Source organism: Mytilus trossulus, chromosome 12, assembly GCF_036588685.1.
Source record: "Mytilus trossulus isolate FHL-02 chromosome 12, PNRI_Mtr1.1.1.hap1, whole genome shotgun sequence".
NCBI classification, from domain to species: Eukaryota; Metazoa; Mollusca; class Bivalvia; order Mytilida; family Mytilidae; genus Mytilus; species Mytilus trossulus.
In genome coordinates this window covers 7108433-7127344 of record NC_086384.1, presented here as the reverse complement: position 1 = coordinate 7127344, position 18912 = coordinate 7108433, and the positions used below count along the sequence as shown (strand labels likewise).

The 18912-nt window shown below is 33.0% G+C and overlaps 2 protein-coding genes across 2 annotated transcripts in view; both read right to left on the bottom strand.

Annotated features, from left to right (window-relative positions):
- Positions 1-1127, bottom strand: part of LOC134693760 (uncharacterized) — a 37280-nt gene extending 36153 nt beyond the window's left edge. The window contains exon 1 of the mRNA XM_063554668.1: positions 987-1127. Within this exon, the coding sequence (XP_063410738.1) occupies positions 987-1063 (77 nt within the window). The 5' untranslated portion in view covers positions 1064-1127. The remainder of the gene's footprint in view (positions 1-986) is intronic.
- A 9322-nt stretch (positions 1128-10449) lies between these two features.
- On the bottom strand, positions 10450-13534 carry LOC134692653 (uncharacterized). The gene is made up of 2 exons (XM_063553112.1): positions 13346-13534; positions 10450-12039 (listed from the first exon to the last, which is right to left on the bottom strand). The coding sequence occupies exons 1-2, from the start codon at positions 13357-13359 to the stop codon at positions 10674-10676; spliced, it is 1380 nt and encodes a 459-aa protein (XP_063409182.1). The 5' UTR covers positions 13360-13534; the 3' UTR covers positions 10450-10673.
- Between the last annotated feature and the right edge of the window lie 5378 nt (positions 13535-18912).

Here is an 18912-nt window from a genome sequence, read left to right as displayed (position 1 = left end):
TGTTTTGTTTGTGCAGAATAAATAAGATAATGTCTCTGAATTGAAGCGATAAATTAGCAAAACTTCATATTATTTGTTTCTAAAATTAAAATGCGGACAATGACGACCTATTATAGATTGAACGTTAAAAACGAAATTCCCCAATCGGCAACAAAAAACGATCAGACCTATATAATTTTGAAGTAAATTATAGTTTGCACTTTTATCAAGGAAAATAATTACCTCTAATATTATGGCTACGAGCATATTTCATTCAAAAATTGTATCGTCCGGGTTCATTCATGGAAAGAAAATACCCCCAAATAGGTATATAAGATGGTATCCGGAAGAAAATTTAAAAAAAAAGGGTTTTTTTTTTCATTTTTTCCGTATTTTACTTAAATGGACTTAGTGTTTTTGGCAGTAAACATTACATTCACTCTGAAGTTAAAGTCTTTAAAATTTTAATAACTTTTTTAAACTGTCCTTGATTTGTACCAACTTGGACAATGTTGGACAGAAGTTGTTTATAATCAAAAGCTAATATCTAGAAGTCAATTTTGTTAAAAATTTGTACCTTTTTTACCGTATTTTACTTATAAATGGACTTAGTTTTTCTTCCAATTAACATTACATACAGTCTGCAGTTAAAGTTTTTAATACATTTATAAGATTCTTAAACTATCGTGGATTTTTACCAAACTTGGACAGAAGTTTCTTACAATCAAAATATAGTATCGAGAGATATATTTTTACCATTTGTTTTCCTCATTTTTTGGGGGGATGCAATTAACAACAAAAGCTGGCGACACTGGATTCCGCAGAACCCTCACATTTTTTTTATGTTATGATTCAATCAGTCGACAGTTTTAAAAGGACTCACAAAAGTGCTTACAGACCCATCAAGTTTTAGTGTTTGTTTTGACTTGTTATCGAATAGTTTGATGATAAATTATTAAAAAAATAAATATATATATTAAAAAGGTGATAAAAATCTATCATCTTACCCCCTCCACCTCGAATAAACTGGATCCAGACAAAGAACAGCAAGAACACTCAAAATATAACTGTATTTCAAGTTCATATTGATGACAATTCATGAGAATGGTGTCTACAAGGAAATAATTTACACTTAAAATCACATCCAATTAACTAAGACATCACGTGACTTCGATGAAGTAGCAATCCACCATCTTTCGGAAATTCGTCTCTTAGAAATTGCTCAGGCATTTCAATAAACTTTGATTTGCCTGTTAATTTAAAATATCATCTTAGAGTACTCCTACTGAATTCTACGATTCTTAATAAAACTGGTCTTTGCGTTTTTTTCATTAGCAAACTGTGCATTTTAAAACTATATTTGATTTTTTTTATGTTTAACGAGTAAACAATTTAACCATTTAGAGTAAAAAAAAATTACTTTCAAAAATCAGCAATGCAATGTTTGAATAAGCCTTCACAGATCTTCTTTTATTAAAATTTTAATAGTATCATTTATCCGGAGCACCTGATATCACCCCTAGTTTTTGCTGGGGTTCGTGTTGTCTCTTTAGTTTTCTATGTTGTGTCATGTGTACTTTTGTTTGTCTGTTTGTCTTTTTCATTTTTAGCCATGGCGTTGTCAATTTATTTTCGATTTATGATTTTGACTGTCCCTTTCGTACGTCTGCTCGAAAATCCTGTCTGTGATTGGACAAAATGCTGTCATAGTGGGTGATTTTGTTGTGTTTGAAAAAACGTCTCAAAAATTATACCGTGATGAAAAGCAAGTGAAAAACTATAAATATTTCAATTAGATCTTACAAAGATTTATATTTTTATTAAAATAATTGTTTCTCCAATAGCTCTTTGCATCCATGAAAGCTGTTTATTCGGGACAATTATATAAATATATAATTTTTAATGTAAACTTTGTTGTACGAACGTACATGACTTTTAGAACGCACCTACGCATGTGAGATTTCCGAGGGGTTTTTGGTGAATGTAAACAGAAAATTACTACTTATACTACCAATAGTTTCTAGCTTTGTTAACCATGAATCAAGTTCAATGTAAACAGTGGAAAATGTATATTTGTTTCTTTTTATTTGCACTAGATTTTTTGACAAATAAAAATTCTAGGTGTCATTACAATATTCTTATATATTTTTGCCTTTCTAATATAACCAGACTTTATAGTAAAGAATTTCTTGTAGTTACATTCAGATGGAGATTTTTTAAAGAGGTCCTGCATCATTAAGTCATGGTGCTTCTGAAGGTTATCGAAATGATAGTTTCAAACATATACTCAAATTTAAATACGTCGGATATCTTTTTTTAAAGATAGTTCTTGTAAATATATGGTATCCACTTAGTTTATATACCGTTATCATTATAATATAGATATACAAGTTTATATAATACAACACAAATTTTATAACCATTGATATAGTCCAGGGTATTCGACTGTGATGGCTGGCTTTATAAATATTTTGATACGAGCGTCACTGATGAGTCTTATGTAGACGAAACGCGCGTCTGGCGTACTAAATTATAATCCTAGTACCTTTGATAACTATTTACACCACTGGGTCGATGCCACTGCTGGTGGACGTTCCGTCCCCGAGGTTATCACCAGCCCAGTAGTTAACATTTCGGTGTTGACATGAATATCAATAATGTGGTCATTTTTATAAATTTACTATTTATAAAACTTTGTAATTTTCGAAAAACTAAGGATTTTCTTATCCCAGGCAAATAGTTATCAAAAGTACCAGGATTATAATTTTATACGCCAGACGCGCGTTTCGTCTACATAAGACTCATCAGTGACGCTCAGATCAAAATAGTTAAAAAACCAAATAAATTCAAATTAAGTTGAAGAGCATTTAGGATCCAAAATTCCAAAAAGATTACCTTAGCCGTTTTTGGCTCAACTTTTAGGCATTTTGGATCCTCATTGCTCTTAAACTTTGTACTTGTTTGGCTTTATAAATATTTTGATATGAGCGTCACTGATGAGTCTTATGTAGACGAAACGCGCGCCTGGCGTACTAAATTATAAGCCTGGTACCTTTCATAACTATTTTAACATACACATGGACACCCGGATTAGTTTTTTCTATATCGATTTATGAATTCCGAACAGCGGTATACATCTGTTGCCTTTATTACTCTGTTTATGTCTCCTATGTCACAAAACTATTAAAAACGTCTGAGAAAAAAAAATTGCGTATATTTACCTGGAAAATAAGTAGATGATCACTTAACTCTATGATACCATTCAGACAGACAACAAAGCAAATTATCAGGTGTGCATCTAAACAATGTTGAAAATCTAATAAAAGAAAGTTTTCTGTTACTAAAAGTAAAATCAAAATAGTTAAATGCTTGTAAGAAATCCTACTGTCCTACCAACTCTTATATCGGTGGTTGTATATTGTTGATGATTTCCCACAGCAACATAAATGATATGATTTTTTAAGATTTTAATAAAAAAGAAGATCTTTAAAGACTTTTTCAAACATTGCATTGTTGATTATTGAAAGTAATACTTTCTCCTTTAAATGGTTAATTGTTTTACTCTTTTAACGTAAAAATGTTCCTGTTTCAACTCGAAATTTAAACTTTTCTGATTGCTAAATTTCTATTTCAATCTTGTTTATACACAATGAAAATATCATTACTTTGCGATACTATTTTTTCTTTTTTCAATTTTTAAAATACAAAACAAACGAAGTGACCTTTCACACTGCTTCATTAAAGAAAAGGAGAATGACAAATAAGTAAACAAAGATTTTGTATCCTGCAAGATAAAACGGAAATGTATATTACTGTCCCATATCGCAATAAATAACTTTCGGCTGAATGCTCTACCATACTGCCGAAATCTGCCGAGTGTGTCGAACTGCTAGACCTGCCGAGGTTTTTCAGATTGAAATATATCATATTTCTTTAAATAATGAAAATATGAAATGCACATTAAATTTTGGAACTTAAACATTTAATTGTTCAAGTGGTATTTATGACTTGTTAATATCTAGAATAAATTTTGCTCTCAACGGACCAATAAAAAGGGCGAGGTTAATAAGTATTTGTATCACAGAAAACATTTATCTAACATGTTATTATAAGTTCATGAAAACAGCGCAAAATAAACATCCTTTGGTCTTTGGTGATTTACACCTAATGTTCTTTGGTCTTTGATGAAAACACCATTGTCCTGTGGTTCTTGGTGATTTACACCCTTGTTTTTGGTCTTTGGCAATTTAAAACATTGTTGTTTTATCTTTGGTGATTTACATCATTGTCCTTTGATCTTTGGTGATTTACATCATTGTCCTTTGATCTTTGGTGATTTACATCATTGTCCTTTGATCTTTGGTGATTTACATCATTGTCTTTTAGTCTTTGATAATTTACACCATTGTCCTTATGTCTTTGGTGATTTACACCATTGTCCTTATGTCTTTGGTGATTTACATCATTGTTTTTTTTTTGTTTTTGGTGACAATACTCATTCGGTCTTTAAAGGTTTACACCATTGTCTTTTTAATCTTTTGTTGTTTACAAACTGAGCAATAGTCTTTGGGTCTTTTCATTATTGTCCTCTGATTTTTGTTTTGTGATCTATATCATTGTCATTTGGTTAATGATGATTTACATCATTGATATTTGGTTGTTGGTGAATTACAACATAGTTGTTTGGTCTTAGGTGATTTACACAATTGCCATTTTGTCTTTGGTGAATATAAAGTGTTGACATATTGACAATCATACCACATCCTTTTATTTATATATTGTCTCATATATATACATATATATAACAATGATCAAAATTCTACTTATTTTTGCGTGTAATCCGTTGACCAGAGTCTGATTTTTCTAAATTAGGTCGTCAGAAGTTATATACGGCTATTCTAAATATCATTCTAACAATGCGTGCAGGTCAAAATAATGGTCGTCAAAAAACAAAACGTTGGTAGTCTAAAAGAAATCAAGAGCAAAGGTCACAAAGAACATCCTTGGAGATCTAATTGCAATTTCAATACTCCTTTTGCAGTAGAATGATTGCAAACTTGCATATTGTTTATATATTTTCCTATTCCTTCATCAAATCATGATCAAATGTCACACAAAAAAAATCATTGTACTTATTTTCAATGATTCATATAAAAAAAGAAAACCCGTTTAATTCATAAGATATGTCTACTTAAAATTATTAAGTTATTGATTTTTGGTTCAAAATGTAATATTGACAAAAACTCTGAAACTATTATTTTTTTTTGTTGCTGATACACTTTCCTTTTTCCTGTGTTGAAAATTTTGAGATCAATATCTTTGTTTTCGCAAAAACGGGATAATTTCTAGCAATGACATTTGTCAATTTCCTGTGTGTCATGTTTCAAATACTAGACTAAAAAATAAGTGTAACATCGATCGGTCATTTTTCCAATTAGCTCTGGTCATTAAATTTTGTAAGTTTCCTTATATATTATGTTTATCAAGTTAAAAAAGGGATTGAAATAAACGATGCTGTTTCGTAATGACATTTATAAATATTAAAATATCTCAGTTTTCATTGATTAAAAACACACAACCACAATTTAAACTAAAATTCTTTAATTTCCTCCACTGTTATCTTCGTAGGCATTATCAAACATATCACATCCTGGATACAAAAACCATCACTGAGTTTCTGTTACAATTTTTATTGATTTTTAAGCATTTTGTACTTTGGTTCATCTTTTATGTACTGACCAGGTCGGGGACACAGGGTTGAGTTCAATATCGTAGCAGCTACGTAGCCGTACGTAGCTGCTATCGATATCTTTGTAACAACTAGTATATAGCTACACGTGCAATAGTCAAAATCTAGGTAGCACTCTCACACACACTCTCTGTCACTCTCACACACAGTTTCTCTCTCCTTCACCCACAGTCTCTCCCTCTCACACACAGTTTCTCTCTCCTTCACCCACAGTCTCTCCCTCTCACACACTGCCTCCCGTACACACTATCTCTCCCGCACACACAATCCCTCTCCCTCTACCACACACACACACAGTCTTTCACGCTCACTTACAGTTTTTCTCTCTCCTCTCACTCTCACCACACATTATCTCTCTCACTCTCACCACACAGTATCTCTCTCACTCTCACCACACAATATCTCTCTCACTCTCACCACACAGTAACTCTCTAACTCTAGAGAGAGAGAAAAAAAGAAAGAAAGAGAAAGTGTGAAAAAATTAAGAATTGATAAAGAGTTTTAAAGAATAAAGAGAATGACTGGTAGAGATCCGTTCCAAAATAATTTCTTCAAAGCCAGAAGAAATTACACCTTGTAGATGAGCACGGCTAAAGCAGTAACGGGTTCTCCTCCGTCGGCGCTGTAAATTAATACAGTCCATTGGCGAGAAAACCACTGGATACCAGAATTTTGGAAGGATTGGCGCCCTAACCTTCAGTTCCCTTTATTAGGTATGGACGCACCCCTTCCCACTGAAATAAAACTATAATGCAATTTTCGGTGTTTTTTTTTATTTCTGATACTTGCAATTTAACTTTTGAGAAGGAATTCGTTGATATTTCAATTGTATTTGTATATAAATAGTTCATCACTTTATTGAATTTATAAGTTTAATAAAGTCAAAAATGTTTTGTTTTTCAATATTTCAAAATAATTCAAATGAACATGATAATTTTTGGTAACTCCAGGTTTTAAATATTTGTACTACAAATAAAATATACCACGTGTTTTCCAGTCTATTCAAGTGAGATAATTAAATAATTAACACAAAACAAAAACAACACTCACTTTTACCTATCTACAATGTATATAAAAATAAGGAGATGTGGTTTAAGTACCTATGAAAAAACTAATCGCCATGTGCAAATGAAGTGGATGTAAACAGTTAACTATATATATATATATCATGTCAAAGGGATTTTATTAGAACTACTAGATTTAAAACAGTTACACTACCGTGATATCGCGGGTCCGTGACTGAATTAAAGTACATGTATATAACTATGCGTAAGTCTTATTTTAGTATTGGTATTGGTATTGCAATCTGATAAATTAAGTCATGCCGATTTTAAGATACACACAGTTTTCTCTGCTTTCAAATCTCTCTGTTTGAACCCGTCGACCTGGAACTTATCAATCATTGGTAAAAAAAAAAGTCCTGGAATGGAGTATTTTTAATCAACATCATTTAAGTCCAGATTATTGGTATTCATATTGTTATTAATCATAGAAAGTGATTAAAATACTACTATAGAATACACTTCGACAATGACTGAATTTAGTAGTGTCAACCCTGTGATTATGACCTGTGTATATAGCAAAATCATTGTGCAACTGCCTCATTTCAATCACTAACTCCAATTATAAACTTTTATACTGGATCACTGAACCAGATGGGATGTGTTATGGAACTTTGTGTGGACATTTTGCAAGACCAAGAGCACATGAAATGCACTCCTTTTCATATGCAAAATCAGAAGTGCAAAAACCTTCTTATGGATCAAGCCTGTTTACCTACATTTGAAGGATCATGACTGTAGAGACTATTCTAGGGTATTCAAAGATTTGTATAGCAAGACTTCCTCTGTTTTTCATCTTATTTTGCTATCTGTGTATTTGTTTGTGTTTTGTTGACAGTTGTGTATTTTTTTTTTGTAATCATCAAAACTTTATCAACTGTATTTTTAAATTTTAATTATATTTGTACAAGATCTGTCGTAAAGTCACACCCAATCCAATCTCTCAGACGACTGAACAAATAGTATAAATAGAAAACATAAACACATATTGGATTTCAGAGTCATATTTGAATAATTACATTAGATGTATGTTTCATTATAATACGTTATTCTGATTGGCTTACTGCACATCACATTTTATTCCGTAAGCAGTTGCATTAGACAATAAAATGTATCATTCATGATGACACGAGGTCTCACAATAAAGTGCACTGGTGAAGTTAATAAAATTTGATAAAAATCGTGCTTTCATGATCCTAGCTAAAAAATGTAATTATAAGTATTGAATGCTTCTTTTTGTAACTTTATAGGGTTCCGCGCTTCATACAAAATGTACTTCGGTCAACGCTTTTACACCCCAGTAAATTTACAAAAAGAAGCATTCAATGCTTAAATGACATACATGTAAGGACGATTCAAGGCATATATTTTACTACTAAAGATTATATTATAAAGACTATAAATTTACTTACAAAAAAACTAGAGGCTCCAAGAAGCCTTTGTCGCTCACCTGTTATTTTTATTTACAATTGATGAATGACATTTTGCAACCGTTGTACTTTTACAAGATTACAAACATTTACGAAAAATTGTTAAAAAGTGACTTTAAAGGGCAATAATTCCTTATGGGGTCGATTAACCATTTTGGTCAGGATGACCTATTGTTAGATCTTACTTTGCTGAAAATTGTTGCTGTTTATAGTTTATCTCTATCTATAATGATATTCAAGATTATAACTGAAAACTGCAAAATTCCTTAGAATGAGCAATTTAGGGATAGCAACCCAACAACACATTGTTTTTTGTAAATGTAATAGCTTTTTTTACAAAGGAGATAGTTCGTTACCATCTAACTTTAGACCAGTTGTGTAGGGAAAATAATGGAGCAAGTTGCTTATAAACATGTCTTCAATCACCTACATAGAAATACGCGTTAATATATGAATACCAGTCTTGTTTTCTGACAAAATATTCGACAGTTCACAATTAATTACTGTACTATAAACATGCAAACAGACCTAGGGGTGGGAAAAATTTTGTTGATTACATACATTACTGTATATTAAATTCATTAGAAAATGTTTTTTGTGACTTTTCTAGAGCATTTGATAAAGTTTGGCATAAAGGATTGCTACATAAAATGAAGTCATACGATGTGTACGGGAATTTATTGAACTGGTTTGAAAGTTACCTGAACTACAGACAGCAGCGAGTTGTTATTAAACAATCTTTCTCTGAAATTTGCAGTATTTCATCTCGTGTCCCAAGCGGTTCTGTTTTAGGACAGCTGTTACTAGTATTCATTATCTATATTAATGATATTGCTGAATAGCTATCAAAGGTACCAGGATTATAATTTAGTACGCCAGACGAACGTGTCGTCTACATAAGAATCATCAGTGACGCTCATATCAAAATATTAATAAAGCCAAACAAGTACAAAGTTGAAGAGCATTGAGGATCCAAAATTCCAAAAAGTTGTGCCAAATACGGCTAAGGTAATCTATGCCTGGGATAAAAAAAAAATCCTTAGTTTTTCGAAAATTCAAAAGTTTTGTAACAGGACATTTATTAAAATGTCTTTCTGACCACATTATTGATATTCATGTCAACACCGAAGAGTTGACTACTGGGCTGGTGATATCCTCGGGGACGAAACGTCCACCAGCAGTGACATCGACACAGTGGTGTAAATAGTGAACACTTGGTTTCTTTATGTAGATTATTTGCAGATGATACATATCTGGGCTACTCTAGTCGTGACACAATTTATACAATCAGTGATTAGTCACGACCTGAGTGAGCTGAGCGATTGGTCTAAGAAATGGATGATGTTCTTTAACTCAGAAAAAAAACCAGAAATAATGGCTGATTTCCTTTAACCCAGAAAAAAACAGAAATAATGTTGTTTTCAGACATTGAAACTCCAGAAATGAATTTCACTTTAAATGGTAAGAGGATTGTAGTTACAGACTTCCACAAACACTTGGGTGTTAGTAAAGATGCTTAAATGGAACACCCATGTAGAAAATATCATAAAAAATGTATCTAAACATTTGAATGTACTTAGAAAATTAGGGTACAGGACAAGTAGGAGTAACTTAAAAAAGCTTTACTGGAATTTTATTAGACCGCTACTCGAATATGCATAATATATGAAGTTTTGGATAATATGGGTGTGGGTTATTTTAAAAAATTAGAACAGCTGCAGCTTGAGGTAGCCAGAATTGTAACAGCTCTTCCTACGTTTACAAGTAATAGAATTATTTATGATGAGGTTTGGAAACTCCAGCTGAACGAAGAGAAAGAAGGAAGTTACAATTATTCTATAATATTCAACATAATAATGCACCAGTCCATCTTTCCAATTTTTAAATTCCACTATCAATCCAAAGTACAGCTGTTAATCCATTACGTAATGGGAATGATATAGTATATACCCTTTTTGTAGACTTTCATTGACCCAAGAATCCGTCATACCAAGTACCAAAACATTATGACTTTGGCAAACGTAAACTCAACATTATTTTTGACACAACTTAGGTGTTCAGCTTCCTATTTGAATTATGATCTTAACAGAGTCAACATTATTTCAGATCCGTCTTGTTGATATTTAAAAAATATTCATGACAAACATTCCATGTAAATTATATAGGTCTTGCAAAATATGGTGAAAATACCAAGAAATAATAAACAATCTTTATGATATAATAACGTACCAGGAATTATTTCCCGTTTATTGTAAACATTGAATGTAGATAGTGTAATGATTGATAGTTTAAAACATTTACTTTTAAAAACTTTCTTGCTGTCGTAGCAACAACAACAATTAATTCAGATGTTTACAAAAAGTCATGTAAAATTTGTTTGAATCACATTATGGTATATATATATATATTTACACGACAGTTTTGAAATAATCAATTTAGCATTATATATATATATTATGTCTTGCTTTCTATTATATAAATCTGATGGTCTTCGTTTTGCCATCGTTCTAAAGTGTACAAAAGGTATCCATAAAGCGTGCGTTCAACATCCGGGCATTTTATATAATCGTCATGTACACACCATTTGTGTTTGCATTCTGAAAGTGATTGATACTTTTGTTTAACGAACCTTACACACGGAATCATACCTAATAGTATTTTCCGCCTATTTTTTTCTTCGTATAATAAAAGAGGATCATTAACAGACTTTAGAACTAAAACTAAACATGCCATTATTTCAGTCTTTGTGGGAAAAGTTACATTCAAATCACAATTTTCGAGAGCACACTGCAGCGATGTTACATCTATTGAACTATCGGAGAAATAAAACGTGTTTGCTATGTAATCACAAACAGCATTTAGTTTAGTATCCAAATCAAAATGTAGACTATTGTCTGTACTTATACTACTATTCTCACTCTCACATTCAATATCACTAATACTCATCTGTGAATCATCGTCATCTGATACTTGAATTCTGGAAGGATATTTAGTCTTTATTACTGAATGCACGGCTGACAAGCGACGTTTTGTAGCATAATCAAATTTGTTATAAACATTGAGACGTTTACGTACTACCATCCATGCAATTATGCCTGCCAAGCAGTCTTCTTTAGACACAAGCATGCACATACTCCTCTCTCGATCTAACACTCGTTTACATTTGAATCGTCGATTTCCCTCGTGCTTAATGGCGGAAACAGTCAATTCGTTCCAAAATTTAATTTTTGTCAACACCTCGTCTTCAATTATTATTTCAACAAGATATTTTACTATCTTCCCATTATAGTTCTCATGACAAGATAAGCAGTATAGTTTATTTTTGTCTTGATACAAAGGAGCATTTTTAGTATAGATATCAAGTTTATGAAAAGTTTCGTATTGCGCAGTAGTAATTAAAAGTCTTGCAACAGAATATAAATCCATGTCAATTACTTCAATGAAATAAATATTCCAGTTTGAGACCTCGTTCATCATATATTTGGCGTCAACCATAAACTTGACACCTCCGTGCAAGGACTTATCGTAAAAAGTATTTTTGTTGAAATCTTCATTTTCGGAATTTGCACCGTCGCAGTAAAAACACACAGCATTAATATCTTGTGATTCAAGAACTGAAAACTCTTTATATGTTTTTGCTTCTAATTTTTCATTTCTAAAGCACTCGAGTGATGTATCGAGATGCATAACGGTTGCTAAGTTACCGCACTCCATATACTGTTGTTCTCCTGGTATATCTGTTAAATTGCTCAACTTTCCACTATGTGGTCTCCAGATTCTATGGAAACCAGTTCTTAATAACTCTTTTGTCGATGTCATTCTAAAATATATAATTTTGAAAGATTAAACTGTCTGTTGAAAAGTTAAATAAAATGGGAATAAACTAATTCCCCATTTCCATTTCCATTCTCAATTTTATCAGTTATGGCCCGGATTCTAGTGCCAGGGTGTTTGTTTACAAGTTTACAACAGCATTCCAACTATGATTGTTGTATATGGTCATGGTTGTCCTAATATCCCACCCCATGTCCCATGTCGGTAGCCCTTAAGTGCAGGGGTTGGGATAGTGGCAAAGTGCTCAGGCAGTGACATCAAGTAGGTTGTTATCATGAGGACCAAAAACCAACCAGCAGTGTTATCGTCCAATTTAAAACATATGAGACGCAGTTTTAGTCGAAGATGTTGAAGAAGGTTCTCCTTAATCCTTAATCCGCTTTTGGTTTCGATTTCTCTTTCCAATGGCGTATACGACTCACGGGGAAAAGGGGGGGGGGGGGGGTAACTTCGATATTTTTTTGGTAGGGTGTGCCATTTTTGCCTAAAAAAACGTACCCATTTAAATATAACATTCACTGCAATTCAGTATATATAGTTATATAAATATTTAAGAAAGAATGACCCATACTTATATACAATATTTAAAATATGACCCATGCTTATATAAGCACTAACGCATCATCACTCATAATTCATAAATATACCAGCTACCCTTAATTTTTTATATATGAATAGACATTCTCAATAGCATATTTATATATGATATGAAGTTCATTCCTCAAATCAATATACAGTTATCAAACGTAAATGCATTGTAATATAGGATGTCATTAAAAATGAGGGTAATTTTTATATAAATCTCGCAAAATTATAACCCATATTTTTGGCACATCCCTGTATACCCAATAATAGGAAGTTGACCCCCCGTGATACGACTGAGTATACGTTATTACTAAAAGTTAAATTGTTTGTCCGCATATGCATGATCATAATTTGATGCGCTTACGTCATACCAATAGTTTAGGATTTACTATACAAAACTATATGGCGCTATTTTCTATAACGTAAGTCTCACTCTATTTTCGTTTCTTTTCTTACAAACTGTGTGGTGCTTTTGTTTTAATCAAATATACATGTACCAGTGAAAAGCAATAATAGAATATGAGTATAGTTCAATTTGCGATCTTTCATACAGCGAACTGTAGCTTCCACTTGTATATTAAATTTCTATATACATGTATTATATGTCGAATTAATATTTAATACATGTATGCATAATCTCATTAAACATAAACCTTCTTTACTTTAACTCATATGTTTATTTAAAGTAATATAAAATTTAATCGTACCTGATAAACTGCATGTGCGTTCCCTTAATTTACACCTATACTAGTTTGAATACACATTAGATGTGCTTTCAACCGTTTATGCTGAATATGTACCCGTATCAAATCGACTTTCAAATATATATCTGAACTGTTTTCTTTACCAAAGCACTGAAATGTGGAATTTTCTTTGTCATAATATTAAGATATATTTAAAGGGCAAAACTATTAAATTTTATGATCTTTAAATTATGTAACGTTTCTTTATACATACATGTACATGATGCAATTTACATACAATCAATCACTATTTAAAAAAAACGAGAAATATCTAAAATTATTACGTTGAAAATTCACATAACTTGTGACTATGAATCAGTTGTATTTTAAACGTACAGATAACGATTGTAAGATTACTCAAGACATATAAATTCCTATTTCATCATAAGAGTTTAAGGATTGAACATGTGAATCTATTTATACTTTTATGGCTTCGGAAAACTTTAATTTAATGTAAATTTCGGTTTTATATATATATATATTAAAATGGAAGGATTATTGTCAATATGTAACATGTGTAATATGGAAGTCTACAAAAGTTTATATTTTTTTATTAAGAAAATTGCTTGTTTATTTTAAAATATTTACAAATGTATTTCTATGTGTTTAGATAGTACTACATGATCATTTCGTCATTCCATTGTTTATGTATTATACTTTGACCTCATGATACACATTTATGTATCTGAGCTTTATCAATAAATCTTGAATCTTGAATATAAAATGATGAGATGTAGTATGATTGACATTGAGACAAATATCCCCCAGAGTCTAACGAAACCGGATTTAAGCAATGATATGTCACGTACTGTTCTACTTTCAATCATAACCTATACTTCCTTGAATTATAGTATGTATTTTATTGGGAACATGCAACGCTTAATCACATATTCAAACTATATTATAGATTAATACTCTAAAAAAAAAGACTCAGGTTTATATAAGGACGATTTCACATTCAACCTTTAATTCTTGATGATTTACAAACGAGATGAATAAACCTATGTGCATATTCATTTTGTTTTAGAGTGCAGTCTATACAGAATAGCTCATCACGATTAGAATTCTCACAAAATTTATTTCAAGATTTCAAATCTGAAAAAAGAACCAGCTGGATACAGATTATAGTTTATACCTAAATAAAAATATTTCCAGATCAGACAGGAAAAAAGACACAAAAGTTAAGATAAATAAATAGAGTTATTCCTCTTTGTTCTGGCTCTCTCCTATCATGTACATTTTTTTTTTTATGTAATCATGTTTCCATATTTGTTCTAAATTACATCTTATTATCAAAAAATCAGTTTTTATATTATATTGCATGTGTTGTTTGTTTAGATAGTGTTTGAGTTTTGTGATCTGTATCTGTATCTGTATTTCCCACTTGTGTAAATTAGGATGGGTACGTCACAGATTCCTTTCGGCTATTATGTTACGGGTTGGTCTGCGCACAATTAGTCGCGCTTGCTGAGGAGTGCTGATTTAAACTCCTCGGTAGTAGTGGCGCACACTACTGAGTCTTCCAGATGGTTCCAGTTTATTGCAGTGCGCACAAAAATAGAGTTCTTGTATTGTTCTGTCTTACTAGTTGGAACTATGACCGCACGTTTGTTGTTACGGACTTGGTGGTCTATAATGTTTTTTGTTACAAAGTTATTATATGTTGTTGCTTTGATTTGTCTCTTTGGTCTATGAAATTGGATTAAATCGTCGGGAGGAAGCGCTGGTATCTTCCCCTCAACCACTTTGAAAAAGAAGATCAGTCGTTGTTGTTGGCGTCTTGATTGTAATGACGGGAGCTGAAGTTCTTTTAGCATTTTTGTCATACATCCTTCCTCTCTTGATTTGTAGTCTTTGGTTATGAATCTAGCACCTCTCTTTTGTATGGATTCTAGTTTGTCAATGTCTTTTTGGGTATATGGGTCCCAAATAATTGATCCATACTCCATTATTGATCGTATGAGAGCTATATATGCTGTTTTACGGCATTCCATAGGACAGTGTTGTAGGTTCCTTCTAAGGAAGCCTAGGGTAGAACTGGCTTTGTTACACGTATTTGTTATTTGTTCTTTCCATTTAAGATCTTTTTGTATTTGGATTCCTAGGTATGGGTTGGATGACACTTGTTCAAGCGTGTGGTTGTTAAGGTTGTAAAAACGCTGACTTTTACTTTTCAGGCTAAGCATATAACATTTTTTGGCGTTGAAGCGCATACCCCAGTCGTCGGCCCATTTTTCTAGTGATTTGAGATCCTCTTGTAGTTTGTTATGGTCAATTTGGTTTTTGATTTCCCGGTAGAGCAAACAGTCGTCTGCAAATAGTCGTACTGATGAGTTTACTGCATCTGGGAGATCATTTATATGACACAGGAAGAGGATGGGTCCTAGTACCGTTCCTTGGGGGACTCCGATTTCAACTGAAGCATTTCTTGAGTTTTCTCCATCAAGTTGTACTCGCATTTTTCTTTCGGTTAGGAATGAAGTTAGCCATTTGTGGATATTTCCTCTAATTCCATATTGGTCTATTTTGTGCAAGAGTCTATCATGAGGTACTGTGTCGAACGCTTTTGAAAAATCCAGAATCGCAATATCTACTTGGTTTCCTTTATCGTAGGATTGTAGCATATCATGGATTGTAATGGCAAGTTGGGTCTCACAGGAATATCCAGATCTAAAGCCGTGGTTTAGTGATGTTAATACATTATGCTTTTCCAGATGTTTGAGTATATGACGGCATATGATGTGCTCAAGAAGTTTACATGGTACTGATGTCAATGAGACTGGCCTGTAGTTTTCGGCCGCGTGTCGGTCTCCTTTCTTAAATATACTAGAGATGTTTGCATTTCTCCAATCCTCTGATAGTGTACCACTGTCTAGTGAGAGCTGGAATATGAGTGTTATTATTGGTGCCAGATGTTCGGCGCATTGTTTTAGTACTCTGTTTGGTATGTTGTCAGGACCAGATGCTTTGGATGGGTTTACTCTCTGTAGCAGCTTTTTAACTCCTTCTGATCTGATGGTAATTTGATGTATGGAGTCTTTTACCCTGATGTTTGTTTTGGGTAGTGTTTTAGTTGTTCCTTTTGTGAAGACAGACGCAAATTGCTCCAGTAGAATTTGCGCCTTCTCCTTACTGTCGTTTATGAGCTGTCCATGTTTCTTTAGTGGTGCAACCCCTATATTGTCCTGTTTGCTTGACTTAACATACTTCCAGAAGGGTTTTGTGTTGTTCTTATTCATTCCTTCAATTATAGCGTTGTTAATATAATTGTTTTCTGCTTTCCTAATTTCTCTTTTGCATGTTTTTTGGAAATGGCGGTAGTTTGTCCATGATTTTGTTCTTTTGGCCTGGTTATACAAGTTTTGTTTTTTCTTCAGCATCTTTTTGATCTTTTGTGTTATCCATGGTAGTCTAGATCTGTTGTTGAACTTGACTATTTTTGATGGTATGTTTTTATCAAGGCTGGCAAATAGGTGTTTCTTGAATAGCAGCCATGCTTCGTTGACATTTTGGTTGTTTTGGATACTGTTACTTATCTGTGATAATAATGAATCTAGATCTTTATTCACTTCATCCCAGTTGGCTCTTGCCCAGGTGTAGACTTTCCGAGGATTAGATTTGTAATAGAAATGTTTGATGTCTGTATCAGTTATGATGATTGCATGGTCAGAAATACCTGGTATGTTTGTTGATGTTTTCATAAGTGACGGGTTTGTTGTGAATACAAGGTCCAGTAGGTTGTTTTCCCTTGTTGGTTCTTCGTGGAATTTTGTAAGGCCAAATTGAGTTGTGATGTTGACGAGCTGTTTTTTGAACTTCTGGATCTTGAGCATCTTTCCTAATGGTGAGGTTGTCCCACATTATGTCTGGGCAGTTGAAATCGCCTGCAAGTATGATGTTACTGCTTTTGTTCTCCTCTGTGATTTTTTCCAGAGATTTTTCTAGTTCTTCTAGTTGGGCTTTGTTTCTATGTGGCATGTAGAATTAGCCGATGATTAGGTCTTGGGCTGTTTTTAGTTTGAGCTTTACCCATTCAATTTCACATTTTGTTATGTATTGTGATTGTTCAGTACTAATCATGCTGTTGTGGACTAGTATGAATACTCCTCCTTCTAAGGTACCCCTGTCATTCCTGAATGATGTGTAATTATCAGGGAATACTTCAGCTGATTTTATAGCATCTTTAGTTGTATTCTTTCCGGGTTTTACCCCTTTTAGCCAAGATTCTGTGCCAATAATAATATCTGGCATTGTGTATTGTAATGTTGTTTTGAATTCTGAGGTTTTATCTTTGATGCTTCTACAGTTTCCCGTCATGATTCTGAGGTTTCTTTTATTGATGATGTTAAAGGGTGGTGGTGTTGTGTCCTTTACGCTGTTTCTTGTACTGTTTGCAACTGACCGATTTTTGGTAATTGATTTGTCTTTTGGACTACTTGTTACAAGTGGACTAAATGATGAAGAAAAGGTGTCCATAAAGCTGAGATCTGTTGTTAGAGGTTCGTAATAGCTTATGTTTTCAATCTTGTATGCATGGTAAGTGAATGAGGATACATTTAGGCTGTCACATTTGCAGCACATCCATTGCACGTTTGATCTTTGTAGAAGTTCGTAATCTGTCGTGCACAGTTCGATGCATGAGCGGTGGTGCCATATGCTGCAATAAATCGCAACATACTCCCTCTGTTGACCATGTAACGGGTCTTTCACATAAACCACATGGGCAGACGTTTGCTGTTTTTGGACCTGGATTTGATTCAATGTCACCTGATAGTAGTATGATGAGCAGTGCTGTTGTTAAATTTTGCCTTGCATGTGTTGGTAATGATATTGGCCTTCTTCCGCTATGATGTAATTTCGGGTTTAGCAAGTTGACTAGATTTTGTTTTGTTGACCCTGTATGTGCATTTATGATATGCAGAGCTAATGAGCTGGCTAGGAAAAGTAACAGTGTATACTTCATGTTGTAACTAATATAGCAAGGGAGATCCTTACTGATTGTTGTTGTTATGAGGTTTTATCAGTATGTACAATGTAGCAAGGAAAATCCTTACTGATTGTTTCTGTTGTGTTGGTCCAATGTAGCAAGGGAGATCCTTACTGATCGGTTAAGTTGCATGTAAAATGTAGCAAGGGAAATCCTTACTGATTTTGTCTTGAAGTGGTGATCCAATGTAGCAAGGGATATCCTTACTGATTGGATTGTTTAAAGTTTATGTTTAATAGATATAGCAAGGGTAATCCTTACTGATCTTGTTTCCAACAGTTGATTAATGCATGTTTTGTTATTTTCATTAGCCAGATTTTAGCTAGAAGTGGTCCTGGGTGTATCCCGTCAGCGTATAGCCAGAAGCTGAATGTTTTTCTTGTAGTTGATGTCCCAGTTCTTTTATTTTTGATTGTTTTTGAGTTATGGATGATGTCGGTTGTGAATAACGGCGAGTATGTTAATTCATCCTTGTTGAGGATTCTGATCTTCTCATTCAACTTGTATATTTGTGCCTCAAGTTTTTTGTCTTGATCCTTGAATA